The following is a 13,729-nucleotide window of genomic DNA, read 5'->3' as shown; positions in this document are numbered from 1 at the left end:
GCTCAAAATGTGATAGTTTTGCATCTATCTTTAGTTGACTTCTCTGTTGTTGCCATCTAGATTCATTGATAACATTTGTTTGTGTCCTTATTCTCCATTCATAGCATGTAGGAGAAGCCTTTTGTTTTATTCAGCATCTCTCATTTTACATGACAGAAGTGAAGAATCCTGTTTATGAAGAAGATACATGCAGCAGAATATTTAGTGACTGTTTTAAACCAGTTATTGTCTCTTCTGTGCATGCTGCTGTCCTGTCATGGCCAGTCATGTAGCAGTCATGCTGCATGGCTCTCAGCAGTGTGTCAGCACTGAGCACTGGAACATGCAAGTGGGCAGCAGCTGCTGCATGTTGACTGTGTGCGTGTGTGTGTGTGTGTGTGTGTGTGTGTGTGTGCGCGTGGGTGGGCGCGTGTGTGCGTGTTTGTGGGTGGGCGCTGTTCCTGTTGATGAGAGTGGAGTCCTGAGGAAACAGAGAGATCCCTTTTTAATGTGCCTCTGTTTACACACACCTTAGCACTAATGAAAGCTTGTCCTCATCTGAGGCCTGGTGGCTCCCTGCCTTCTCCCCCGCACACAATCACTTGTCATTTTATCTTCATGTTCTTGATTTCATTTCCTATGTCGTCTTTGATGAGGAAGATAGTTATAACTTACACACATTCTTTTTTGTTTTGCACAAAGCACTTAATGAAACAGGACTATCAAGACATATTGTATACAGTCCATGTCGGACAGTCTGCTGTAATAACACAATATGGTCAGTGTTTCGGAAGATTTGCTTATAGTCTCGGAACATGCGATGTTAATCTTATCAATGTTCACCCACAAGAACATTTTGTGGTACTGTAGAGAGATATGGATGGAGAGTATGAAACCCACTTGTGATTCAATTTTTATGGACTTGAATTTAGTCAGTAAGTCATGTTGAAGCATGTAACATTATATGATGGAATTTCATATTTTTTGTTAGGTGAAACTTCTTTATAATTCATTGAAGGATATGTTTAAATGTACGTGTATGTAAGGGCATGCTAGAGGTATTTTATTTCATGGTCCTCTCTATTGTAGCTGGCTAACTATGCCTCTGTCTCAAGCCAGTTTAGCTATGCATACAGTTATCAATGTGTTTACGTCAGGAAGTGACATGTAAACACCAGAGCATTGTTTAACTGCTCTGATTGGCCTTTTCATGCCTGTAAAGTAATGCCTGTTGATGCCTTGTTTTGTATTTCTCAAAAAAATATCTCAAATATAACCTTTTCCAGTTTTTCTTGTCTGTACTTTGAATCTCAGTTTTCATATCATGTTTTGCTGGTGATTCTTACCAATATTCATTTTTTCTATTTTATTGAATAAACTATGGCAGTTTACAATACATTTCAGTGTTAGATCTTTGTTTTGTTATTTTTGTTTTGATATTCATGCCCTTTATTTAAATTGCAAAAACGTATGTCACTGTGTTGGACTGTACAATGTATACAATGTCAAATTAATAAATCACTATTAGAATAATAAATCACTATTAGAATCACCAGTGGATACCTATGTGGGTACATGTGTGTGTGTGTGTGCGTGTGTAGGTGTATGCTTGTGAAACTTAAGACATGTAGCATTACATTACATTACAGTCATTTAACAGACGCTTTTGTCCAAAGCAACTTAGAATAATTGCATTTAACATAGGTATTCGGCGTACTACTACTACTCACCAGAGCTCACAAGTGCATCTCCTTTCTCAACAAGTGACTACAGTAAGAGCATAATATAGTGCTAAAGCCAAAGTGCATGAGAGTATCAATGGATCCTAACACATAAGCACCTTATATATATTGATTTCTTATTATGGCTGCTTGCTGTGTATTTGGACTGGCTGCTGTCTACATATGACAGATGGTCAAAGTATAGATACGGTTTAATTGAGTTATTCAATATTTGTTCTCACCAGGGGGTGTGCCTTAAAACCAAAGCATGCAGCTACACTAGTCCAGGGTAGCATAACACCAGGGTGCACCAACAACACTGACATGGGCAATATTCAAGCTCAGGTAAGTTCCTTAGGCTTTATCCGTAAAGTGTGTAAAATATTTACTTTTTGGAACATAGATGATGTTATTGGGTTGGCTTGGAACATACAGTACATGTTGTTATTGAGATTATTTGAACATACATGTTATTGGGATGGCTTGGAACATAAATGTTGTTATTGGGATGGCTTGTTATTGGGTTGGCTTGGAACATACATGCTTTTGGGTTAGATTGTAACATACATATTATTTGGATGGCTTGGAACATACATGTTGTTATTGGGATGGCTTAGAACATATATGTTTTTGGGTTAGATTGGGATGGCTTGGAACATGTTATTGGGACGGCTTGGAACATAGGACATGTTGTTAGTGAGACGGCTTGGAACATAGTACATGTTGATCTGGGGATGGCTTGGAACATACATGTTGTTACTGGGTTAGTAGTACATGTTGTTCTTGGGACGGCTTGCCTTCTTAAGAGTCTCTGTTTCTTGCCGCAGCCTCCGGAGCGTGCATTCTGTGACCTGGGCGCCCCCGGCACCGAGGGGATGCTGGTGGTGCAGCTGTACCTGCTGCCGGCCTTCTTCCTGGGCGTGCTGATCCTGGGCCTGCCCCTCAACCTGCTCTCGCTGTGGGTCTTCTCCCTGCGCCTGAGACGCTGGACGCGTAGCAGCGCGCTCCTCTTCAACCTGGCCCTGGCCGACGCCTCCTGGCTGCTGGCCCTGCCCGTCCTCATCTACTACCAGCTGGGGGGGCTCCGCTGGGGCCTGGGCCCCGGCCCCTGCAGGGCCCTGCGGCTGCTCTACCACAACTACTTCTACCTCAGCATCCTGTTCGTCACCTGCGTCAGCGTCGACCGCTATCTGGCCATCGTGCACCCGCTGCGCTCGCTGGCCATGCTGGGCCGCCGGCAGACCCAGCTGCTGTGCGCTGCCATCTGGGTGGTCACCATGCTGCTGAGCGTGCCCGTGGCCAGCATGGCGGGCACCCAGCGCTGCCCCGGGGACAACCGCACCATCTGCGCCATGTACGTGATGCTGGAGGAGCCCTGGGGGAGCCTTCCCTACTCGCTGTTCTCCTCCTTAACCGGCTTCCTCCTCCCTCTCGCCGCCACTTGCTACTGCTGCCTGCGCAGCGTCAAGGAGCTGCGCCGCCTCCCGCCGTGCCTCCCCCTCCCACGCTGCAGGTGGCGCCGTCTGGCCCGCGACATGACGGCGGCGGTGGTCCTCTTCGCCCTGCTCTACCTGCCGTACCACGTGGCGCGCAACGCCGCCGCCGCCGTGCGCGCGGCCTACCCGGACGACCCCGCGGCCTGGCGGCCCGTGGACCTGGCCTTCTCCCTGGAGATGTGCCTCTGCAGCCTCAACGCCTGCGTCAACCCGTTGTTCAGCTGCCTGGTGGGCTCCCAGTTCAGGAGGGAGATCCTGGATGCCGTCGTCGGCCTGTTCGCCCCTCAGTGGCGGCGGCGGCGGCAGCCAGGGGGCGCCGCGGCGTCGTCGCCCAAGGCAGAGCAGAGGACCGTGGGACGTGGGGCGCGCGTCACTCCCCTGTGAGTTTGTGGAGCACAGGAGGCCGTGGCAGGGGATAGTTGGTCAGCATCAGTTCATGAAATCAAGTCATGACCATTCATGTCTCTCATGACTCAAACTCTTTAAATAGTAGCTAAATGCAGCAGCGAATTGGCTCAAATGTGTGAACTGTATTTTTATTTTGCTTCCTTTTGGGAAATTAGGATCAGCTTGTACCCTCCCCACTTCTCTCTGCTTTTGTGTATGAAATGTACTGTGTAAATAAAGTTTGATTTGATTTAAATAATAAGACATTCACATCTTAAGCGTTAATAAATGTGTCCCCTCATAAGTTACATGTTATGTTATATTAAGCGTTACAGTATGTTCTACCATGTTGTTATTTTCTGGCAGAGAAAACTCTAGATTACAGTACATGTCTAAGTTAATATCATTAAACTCTTGAATCTGTGCAAAGCTCTTGTCATTTCCACATGCAGCAGTAGTAGGATAGTACTGTAGGCTATAGCTGAATCACTTCCGTCTTCTGTTCACCACTGCCTCGGTGTGGTTGCCTCAGTACATCGCACAAAACATAATTTGTATTTAAGGGCATTTTTATTTCCTTATGACAGATAGGTAACATTTGGGGTTTCCAGTGCCACAGCCACCCTTACAATGTTATTGATAAAGAGTTTTTTGATTTTAGGATGTATCCTTGAAGATATGCTATGTCTAAATGTCTGATGGGTCAAATGTGAAGTGTTTGCTAGTGGAAAAGGTCCAGGGTTGGTGATGATCCATCCAGGTAACCATAGTGTTGCCCCACTAGAGTGCCTCGGAATGGGCCTTCCATTAGACTAGGCTAGGCTACACAAAGGTTAAATGGGCAGCAGGCTCCAAACCTTTGCATATCCTTGAAGGCCATATGAGCAACTGTGTTCGTCATAATTCTGTAAAAACGATGACTGTACCAACCTTTTTAGTCATAGCCTATGCCTGCCCAAGCTGGCAGTGACGACAGGCGTGAGCGCTGCGTCATATAGCCTACACCGCGTGCCGCTGGGGGGCGCTGTCGACAGGTAGAGTTAGTCGCGCGCAGGCTGCCTCTGTCCTTGGTGCTGAAGCGTCTCCTCCCCCGCGCGCCTCACCGGAGATCCTCACCTTAGATACGGGGAAGCTCCGCTGGAGACTGTGAGGATATTTCGACTTTAAAGCAATTATAATCAACCGTTTATGTCTTGTTCTTATACTATCCCTTCACATTTTTTAATTTTATGGATTATTGGGTGGATTATTTGTTAAAAACAATTGCCTGGATCTTTACAAGATGGTACTGAATGGATTTTATTTGCGCAAGGCAAAGGAGGATTTATCATCACTGTTATGTGATTGAAAGCATACCCTAACAGATTTGTCGAACCCTTCTGATTATTCACTCCGTTTTATATCTCTTTCCGTATCACTGGCATTGGATGCAAAATTCATCTTTATTCAGAGAGCGGCAAATAATTTGGATTAAAGCCTTGGCAATATGTTCATTAACATTGTGCACCTAAATTCGTTATCGTAAAAATCATAGAATTCGAGAAGAATTTGGATATGGAGCCAGTGAAGGAGCGGGCTTTCCCCCCCACCAAAGAGGGGCTTAAGAATTTGGCAGGAAAGGCCCTCGGGAATCTGCACAGGTAATGGCTCACGAATTATTAAATCTATCTGTGTTCGCCTGATTAATATTCATAAAAATAAATTTTATGTATAAATATAATTTAATTGTAGGCTATAGAGGAATTTGATAGAGGAAAACTCACTTCCTCAAAAAGATTATTTAGCAGTTACATTTAGAGAGAGCGCACCTAGTATTTGTAGATGAATTATGTACAGGAAGTAGAAAAGCGTGTGAGAGGAATATTTAAGGATCAGATATTTCCCTGGAGGATCACTCCCCTCCACCGCAGCTGTGGGTGTTTTTAATAATTAACGAAAAAGAACGCGTCGTGACAGAAGGTCGAGAAATATCTGTTACATTATGTATTCATCAGCATTGACCGAAATCGGCCTATTTGATATCAACTATCCAGTTATATTGTATGGATATGAATCAGGACAATTGAATCCACAGCAAATGGCTAACGAGTCTTTCTTTTCCAGATCAAGAATTAAAAAATAACTTATAGCAGCCTATAGCCAAGACAGCTTCATATAAATTGTGACTATAGACTATGATTCTGTCTGTAATCTTACAACATACAATGGGGACATTCTAAGGAATGATTATGAAACAAGTGTATTTCGTTTTCACCTTGAATGAGACCACAGAGTATTTCGAATAAAGAAACATTTTTAATTGTTATTATTTTGCATTTGAATTCCACTTTACCAATTAAAAGTTACCTTTTTCAACCATTGTCAGACATTGATTTATGCAGTGCAGTAAAAGGCACTGTGAATGAAAACTGTTCATTTTCTATATTTTTGATGACATTCATCACATTAATACTCATGTGCTCAATTTTAGATTTTTAGATTTAATCTGAAAATTCAAAACTCGAGGTAGGGACATATAAGAAAGCTCATTAAAATCGCTGCATGACTAATGTAACTAAACACAGATGATGCCATATGTATTGCTGCAATGCGGTATGAAGGTCATTTTGTTTTTTGTTAAGGAGTCTCTCTTTTCAAAATCACTACAAATTAACCATGGAAACACAATGCTTATTGCTATAGCCTATAGCTTTACCAAAACCTCCCCTCCCCTAGCCTATGAATTCACCTTCACCTGTCATCAAATGTAGGCCTAGCCTATAGCCTACCTTTGTCAAAGAGAGGAGAGAGAGAGAGAGAGAGAGAGAGAGAGAGAGAGAAAGAGAGAGAGAGAAAATGCTTGTTGCTTCATTAAACGAAGGCAATATTTAGGCTTAAACATGCATTGTGTATTTGAGAATAGGATGTTTGGCGTAATGTTTTGATTAATTTCAATAAAAGTTGATTAGGCTTTGCATCTTATCAAAAATGCGACGGATTGTTCACCCATTAATTAGGCCGATATACTGTTAGGCCTAAATAAAGACCAGTTTTAAGTTAGGCGTAATCGTTTATGCACTGTACGATAATGATAGGCTAAAACGGTTTCCAAATTCCAAAGTACACGTGATATTAACGAATTCTTGATTGATTGAAGGGTGCTGGAAAAGCGCCAGAACACAGGTGAGGTGATCGAACTGACCGAGGATGGACGGCCCGCGGAGAGCCAGCAGAGGAAGGCCCCGCTGTGTGACTGCACCTGCTTCGGGCTTCCACGCCGCTATATCATAGCCATCATGAGTGGCCTCGGCTTTTGCATCTCCTTCGGAATCCGATGCAACTTGGGCGTGGCTATCGTAGGCATGGTTAACAACAGTACAGTCCACCAAAACGGCAAGATCGTCATCAAAGAGGTGCCTATAGTGTTCCCGTCACACACCACAACTAACGTCGTTAATTAATTATATGACCCAATAAAATAAAAAAATAAAAATAAACTAACTGCTTTTTTTTAGTCAAACAGATATCTGCCAGTGCCTTTAACAATAATTGAAATAGGCTAGGCTACTGTAGATGTCTTTGTTTAGTCTACATGCCTCATGGTATTTTAGCCGACATGTTGCGATTTGTTTCCTGTAACGTGGCTGTGTTCATAATTCTTTCTCAAAGAAAGCTAAGTTCAACTGGGACCCTGAGACAGTGGGAATGATTCACGGTTCATTCTTCTGGGGCTACATCGTGACTCAAATTCCAGGAGGATGGATTTCATCACGACTAGCTGCAAACAGGTGAGTATAGTTTCAACAGAGATAGAGGCAGCCAGTAACCTAGGCCTCTATAAATAGGTTAGGCCTATATAGCTGCATTTCATCATCCAACCAACAAAAGACCAGTCAGTCTGTTTGGATGGCGAAATGCATATCAAGCCGATTGTCCCAGAGCTGGGCGAGCTGACCTCACCACATATATAGGAGGGGTTCATTGATGAAGAGGCGCGTCTTCTCCTGTTAATTGGCTCCCAGGGGACAATCGCGTCTAATCCTTTATATTCAGACACATGGCAGCCAGCCGGAAGCAAGGCACCATGCGCACTCGTATTAAGTGTAGAGCATTGATTGTTATTATAATAGCATTTGTCCACTAACCACAATTGTTGCATAAAACACAAACAAATGCAATCTGCCTGGAAAAATATAATGGAAATTGGATAAAGAGCTAGGTTACGCTGGCCGGTTGTTATGACAGAATAGGCCTCGGTGCAGGTGATTCTCAGAGCACGGACGGCATCGTCCTCTCCAGACATCGGCTACACCAGTCCAGTCCCCTGGGCATTCCCCTGGGCATACATCGGCCTGTTTAGTTTAGATGGATTGTCTCAAGATAATGTTAATATGATCTGTGTAGGCTACTGTGCGTGTTGTCTTATATTGTTGTCAGGCAAATGATGGTAGGCTAACGACTCGGTTCGGTCGAGGTGTACGTAGATTTGACATGTAGGCTAAACCATGTTTTGGTTTCACACGCAGAGTGTTCGGAGCGGCGATCCTCCTCACCTCCACACTCAATATGTTCATACCCTCTGCTGCTCGAGTGCACTATGGCTGCGTCATCTTTGTGAGGATATTGCAAGGTCTTGTTGAGGTAAGTCTGCAATGATGAATGTGGTCTGGTCATATCATTCCACATTCTTATACTTAGGTGAATGGACATCGGCCTATTGGTCGCTGGCATTTTTTTCTTAAATGTTAACAATATTCAATATTTACACTCTAAAACATAATGGGCTATTGATAAGCAATCCAATCTACATGTACTTCAACTGATTTTCTGAGAAATGAGAACCCTCATACCAGGATAACTTGATGCTGGACTGTTTATATTAGGAGATCACATGTTAAGGCTTGTAGATTGTGCTGACTTCAATATCATGTACAAAACACATTTTTTAACGGAGGACCTCAGAGCAAGGCTTCAGTGTCATTCAGTGCTTCAGTATACACTTCTCAAATCCCCTGCAAACAGACCAGGAGCATTGTGGGAATAAACCTCTCTCCTACCTGGCCTTGAGGGAAGGAGTGATCACAGAAAGAAAAAGAACAAAGGAAGGCTAGTCATCTATCTCTCTCTCCCTCTCTCTCTCTCTCTCTCTCTCTCTCTCTCTCTCTATATATATATATATATATATATATATATATATATATACACACACAACAAACTGTGGCGAAAGGCTAATAGAGGATGTTTCAGTGAAGGGCCTTTGTCAAATTGAAGGTCGTTTTTGTTTTTGTTCAGTTGTATTCTTTGAAAGGAAGCACATTGCCATTGAGAAACATGCCGGCTGTGCTCCATGCATAGCCTATCCACTAATTACTGCAAATTAAACATTAGTCTTTCAGGGTGTCTCCCATAGCACGCCCTAGCAATTTGTGTCTATCAATAGTTTATTGTGTGCCACTTAGTGAGTAATGAAGATTGGAGCAATTCTGTTTTTGCAGTGAAATGGGTAGTCAGCTTGAATTTGCCCTGACTCGAATTAATTAATCCTTATTTGAAAGTTCAGCCTCGAAGCGTGTCAGTTTGTTTGTTATTAGCTGCCTCGCAGGTCTTTGACTGACAGAAAACAACATGTTGATGCATTGGTGCAATATCCCTACCTTTCCATTTGAATTGAATATCGAGAATGTCCTTGAATGGTTTAAATCCTATTTGGTTTAACAAAGGACCACGGCAGGGGAGTGATGAAGTGAATAATATGAGTACCACAGGCTGCCAGTCTGTCTGATAAACAGATCATGTCGTTGAGATTGTCACACACTATTACCTGTGTGTGTTTCTGCCCCAGGGAGTGACGTACCCAGCCTGCCACGGGATCTGGAGTAAGTGGGCCCCGCCTATGGAGAGAAGCCGTCTGGCCACCACCTCTTTCTGTGGTAAGGACTGTGTTCCGGACCCCACAGACAGACTCATACTTACAGTAATAGTCTAACTGTACTGTACGAGTGGATTAAATGTGGATTTGTACCCATTTCTCACACTGTGTCAAAATGGATACGTGACATGAGCGCTCCTCTGATTGCGTGGCTGTGTTCAGGATCGTATGCCGGCGCCGTGGTCGCCATGCCTCTGGCTGGGATCCTGGTTCAGTACTCTGGCTGGTCGTCTGTGTTCTACTTGTACGGTGGGTCCATTTCTATTTTACCCCCATTTTCAAATATCAAATATGAACTGTATGTTCACACATGCCTGGTTATTGTGGACATGCCGCCTCGAGAGACATACGGTGTGAATATCTCTTTGTGCTCCTCTCTCCCTTTGTCGCTGTTCAGGAAGCTTTGGTATTGTGTGGTACATGTTCTGGATCTTGGTGTCTTACGAGAGCCCAGCAGAGCACCCCACCATCACTGAGGAGGAGAGACGCTACATCGAGGAGAGCATCGGGGAGAGCGCCAAGCTCACAGGGCCAGCGGAGGTGACCCTAACCCTAACCCCCGGTCCTAAACCCTCAACCCTGTCATGTCATGTCTCTATGGGAGAGCTGTTAGCCAACTGACGCTGTATGTGATGTGATTCCTACAGAAATATAAGACTCCTTGGAGGAAGTTCTTCACCTCCATGCCCGTCTATGCAATCATCGTGGCCAACTTCTGCCGGAGCTGGACCTTCTACCTGCTCCTCATCAGCCAGCCTGCCTACTTCGAGGAAGTGTTTGGCTTTGAGATCAGTAAGGTGAATGAGCCTAGTCTCAACCACAGAGTGCTGCTGCTGGATTTCATCACCTCGTCTGATATCTCTGCGTGTCATCTAGAGAAAACTGAACAGATAAATTCCTGTATTTCAAGTGACCTGGGAGATGCAAGCGGAGTCAGACGGTATAAATCAGGCTAGTCTGACAGGTGTAATTCAATTTCAGGTTGGACTTTTAGCCCCCATGGGATTACTGTAGGCCAATAATGGCTCGGGTGTTATATTGGAGTCCAAGGTAAAGTACAGAACAAAGATTTGTTGGAGAGGATCGCTTCTCCAGGGATATAAATTATCAGCTGTCATGGGTGGCTGGATCACAGGAGGATCTTCAACGATGATGAAATCACAGTTTTGCGCTTCTTCTACTCCCTCTAGGCCTAAGACCCCCAGATGTAAAACTAACCTGTTCTATTCATTACAGTGCAAAATCAGAATAGCGTACATTTGAATGGTGTGACAAACGCTTATAAGGAGCTTTTTACATTTTTAGGTAAGGACATTCAGTAGTGCTGATGGGCGTGCTTCCTGTGTTCTCAGGTTGGGATGGTATCCGCCCTTCCTCACCTGGTCATGACCATCATAGTGCCCTTAGGGGGCCAGCTGGCCGACTACCTACGCACCAGGAACATCCTCTCCACTACCACAGTCAGGAAAATCATGAACTGCGGAGGTGAGAGTTCATCACTAGTAGTTGAATTTAGAACATAATAAAAATGGAAACGTGTGTAACTTCCCTCATACATTTGTGTCATACAAAGTGAGTCTTATATGCTGTTTGCTCTTGTGTGGAGGGTTTGGGATGGAGGCTACGTTTCTGTTGGTGGTTGGCTACTCCCACAGTAAGGGCATGGCCATCTCCTTCCTCGTTCTTGCGGTGGGCTTCAGCGGCTTTGCTATATCAGGTCAGTGCTGCTGAACATTTTAAGCTTTCGTGTGGATTTGAAGGTGATTTTTCGATTGTTGTTTTCCATTAGACATTTTCTGATGACCTTGACCAACCCCCATACTTTCATTCTTTAGGTTTCAATGTCAATCACCTAGACATCGCTCCTCGCTATGCTAGTATCCTCATGGGCATATCCAATGGTGTGGGGACTCTGTCAGGAATGGTGTGTCCTCTTATTGTGGGGGCCATGACAAAAAACAAGGTGAGTCTTTAGTTTAAAAAATGTGGTTATTTCAGTACCGTCGCACATTGTATCTTCTTGATGGTTCACTGTGTAAAAGCATTCGACACACGCTTACCCAAAATCCTCCCTGCCCCCTTGTTCTGCTCCCACAGACCCGCGAGGAGTGGCAGTATGTGTTCCTCATCGCTGCCCTGGTGCATTATGGGGGAGTGATCTTCTATGGGATCTTTGCGTCCGGGGAGCAGCAGCCGTGGGCCGACCCGGAGAACACCAGCGAGGAGAAGTGTGGCTTCATCGACGAGGACGAGCTGGCGGAGGAGACGGGGGACATCACGCAGGGCTACGGGGCCGCGGCGGCCCCGCTCAAGAGCTACGGAGCCACCACACAGGTGAACGGAGGTTGGGCGGCGAGCTGGGAGAAGACGGAGGAGTACGTCCAGGAGCCGGTCAGCCAGACCTACGCTGAGGGAGACCGCTCATAGACCAAAACCTACATAGTGCGTTTGCAGTTACGGTGAGTTCATTAATAGTACGTTTGCAGTTTACGGTGAGTTAATTCACTGAGAGAGTTTACGTTGTCATTTTGCACAAATTAGAGATACCTAAATCAGTGCTGCGCTCGCAACAAAAAATAGATACTTGTTTCAAAGTTCCTTGCACTGCAGGCCAATATTGAATAGATTTCATCACATCCATCTAGATAACTGATTGTCAGCAATCATATGAAAAACAGCAGGCCTACAGTACACTATGTTGTATCTCTTAGGCTTCATAAAACTACTTGAACAACATGAGCCAGATATAATTGCAGTTGACCATCATACAGTGTACTGTAGGTCCAAACTTTGTCTGATACTTATTGCACTGATACTGTAAGTATTCAAACTCTTAATACTATTCTATTTCTTATATGTGTTTTATGTAATGTATATACTGTATACTGTTTCTGTGAGACTATTGTGGATTTGGGTCGTTGATCTGTGTAAACATTAATATAAAAGGCCATATTTTCATGGACAGCACCTTTTTAGGGAGACTTCTGCTTGCAAAAAGGCCTGTTAACATGTGAAGAGAAAATGTATTGTATGTGAATTGGATTGTAGAATTTGAATGTGCATTGTTGCATGATTTTGCTCAACTCAGTGTGCACATGCAGTCATTTTAGAGACACAATAGTCTTCATTCTATCACTGCTTTAGACATGAAATTAAATGAGTATCATGCCATCTACATCAATTGCACATTGACTTCCATGTTCTGTTTGCAATGATAAACGTTTCAAGGAGAACAATCTGAAAGCATCGGTGACTTGAGCAGCTGCGTGTGATGTGCTCTTCAATAGCAGCTGCTTTCCATCCCATCTCTGTTTCGTGATGTAACATTGCCTTGCTGTAGCTGTAACTGTTTTGGAGTCATGTGATAAATTACATAAGATAAGATAATATACAGTATAATACAACATTACTTGTTTCAGGAAAAAACTAAGCATTTACTGTTCATGATGCAGGTAATATTAGAACAATTTCTCAGACATACAGTACAGTAAATACACTATATGGATAACTGGATTTTATGTGTTGTTGGTGTCTCTTGGTTGCTCCCATGGCTATCAGAGTAGTGCTGCCTCTGGCTGGCATCATCTCAATGTTCCAGTAATCCCTGGGTGTGAATGTTCTGGTTCAGAGTGCCCCGCACATCTCTGTTTCTATGTGCAATGATATAGTCATTCTCTGCCAAGATGTAGAAAAAAGTAGAAAAAAATAATATTTAAGAATGTTTTAAGATGACCAAATTATTCTATTCAGGCTTTGTGCCTGGCATTTATAAATGTGAGTTCATGGCTTCTAATATTCTGTTTAATGGAGCGGTTTGTTGATGTCAAAAAGTGTTATATAAATGCTCATATCGTTTTATAAAGAAATAATAACTAAACAAACAATGTTGCCTTTGCCTCTCACTTTCCGTGCTCCCTTACTGTCACCAGAAACAAGTCTAATGAGATAGTCAAACTTTTGTTGTTTTAAGTTCCTGCAACGTTGCAAGGCTATATATACACATACAGCATATATACACATACATCATATATACACATACAGCATGTCTCAGGATGTGTTCAGGTTCGTACTCATCCCCATGACTAAAGGCTGCAGCTGACTGGCCCACTCTAATCAGTCTGTCCCTGCATCTCCTGTTTGCTCCGCGATGCTCAGTTGGCAAATCAATGGGCGAGTGTTTGGAGCCCAGGGGAGAATAGTGAATCCTGCAGCTCTGCTAGTAGTCAAAGTGAGTGCTA

At 43.8% G+C, this 13,729-nt stretch overlaps 2 protein-coding genes across 2 annotated transcripts; both read left to right on the top strand.

Annotated features, from left to right (window-relative positions):
- Positions 1–256: 256 nt before the first annotated feature.
- LOC311320660 (P2Y purinoceptor 6-like) lies at positions 257–3,580 on the top strand (the record flags this gene model as incomplete). The annotated part of the gene is made up of 2 exons (XM_084452464.1): positions 257–328; positions 2,528–3,580. The coding sequence occupies 2 exons, from the start codon at positions 257–259 to the stop codon at positions 3,578–3,580; spliced, it is 1,125 nt and encodes a 374-aa protein (XP_084308590.1).
- A 1,557-nt stretch (positions 3,581–5,137) lies between these two features.
- slc17a6a (solute carrier family 17 member 6a) lies at positions 5,138–11,918 on the top strand (the record flags this gene model as incomplete). Its single annotated transcript, XM_084452463.1, has 12 exons — positions 5,138–5,223; positions 6,720–6,975; positions 7,232–7,350; positions 8,089–8,203; positions 9,405–9,492; positions 9,654–9,740; positions 9,889–10,031; positions 10,139–10,288; positions 10,844–10,976; positions 11,098–11,208; positions 11,327–11,454; positions 11,589–11,918. 12 exons carry the CDS (start codon positions 5,138–5,140, stop codon positions 11,916–11,918), a joined length of 1,746 nt encoding a protein of 581 aa, XP_084308589.1.
- Positions 11,919–13,729: the final 1,811 nt, after the last annotated feature.

The sequence above is a fragment of the Borostomias antarcticus genome (assembly GCF_949987555.1).
Source record: "Borostomias antarcticus genome assembly, chromosome: 18".
NCBI classification, from domain to species: Eukaryota; Metazoa; Chordata; class Actinopteri; order Stomiiformes; family Stomiidae; genus Borostomias; species Borostomias antarcticus.
The sequence above is the reverse complement of the archived record's forward strand: the minus strand, read 5'-3'. Positions and strand labels throughout refer to the sequence as shown.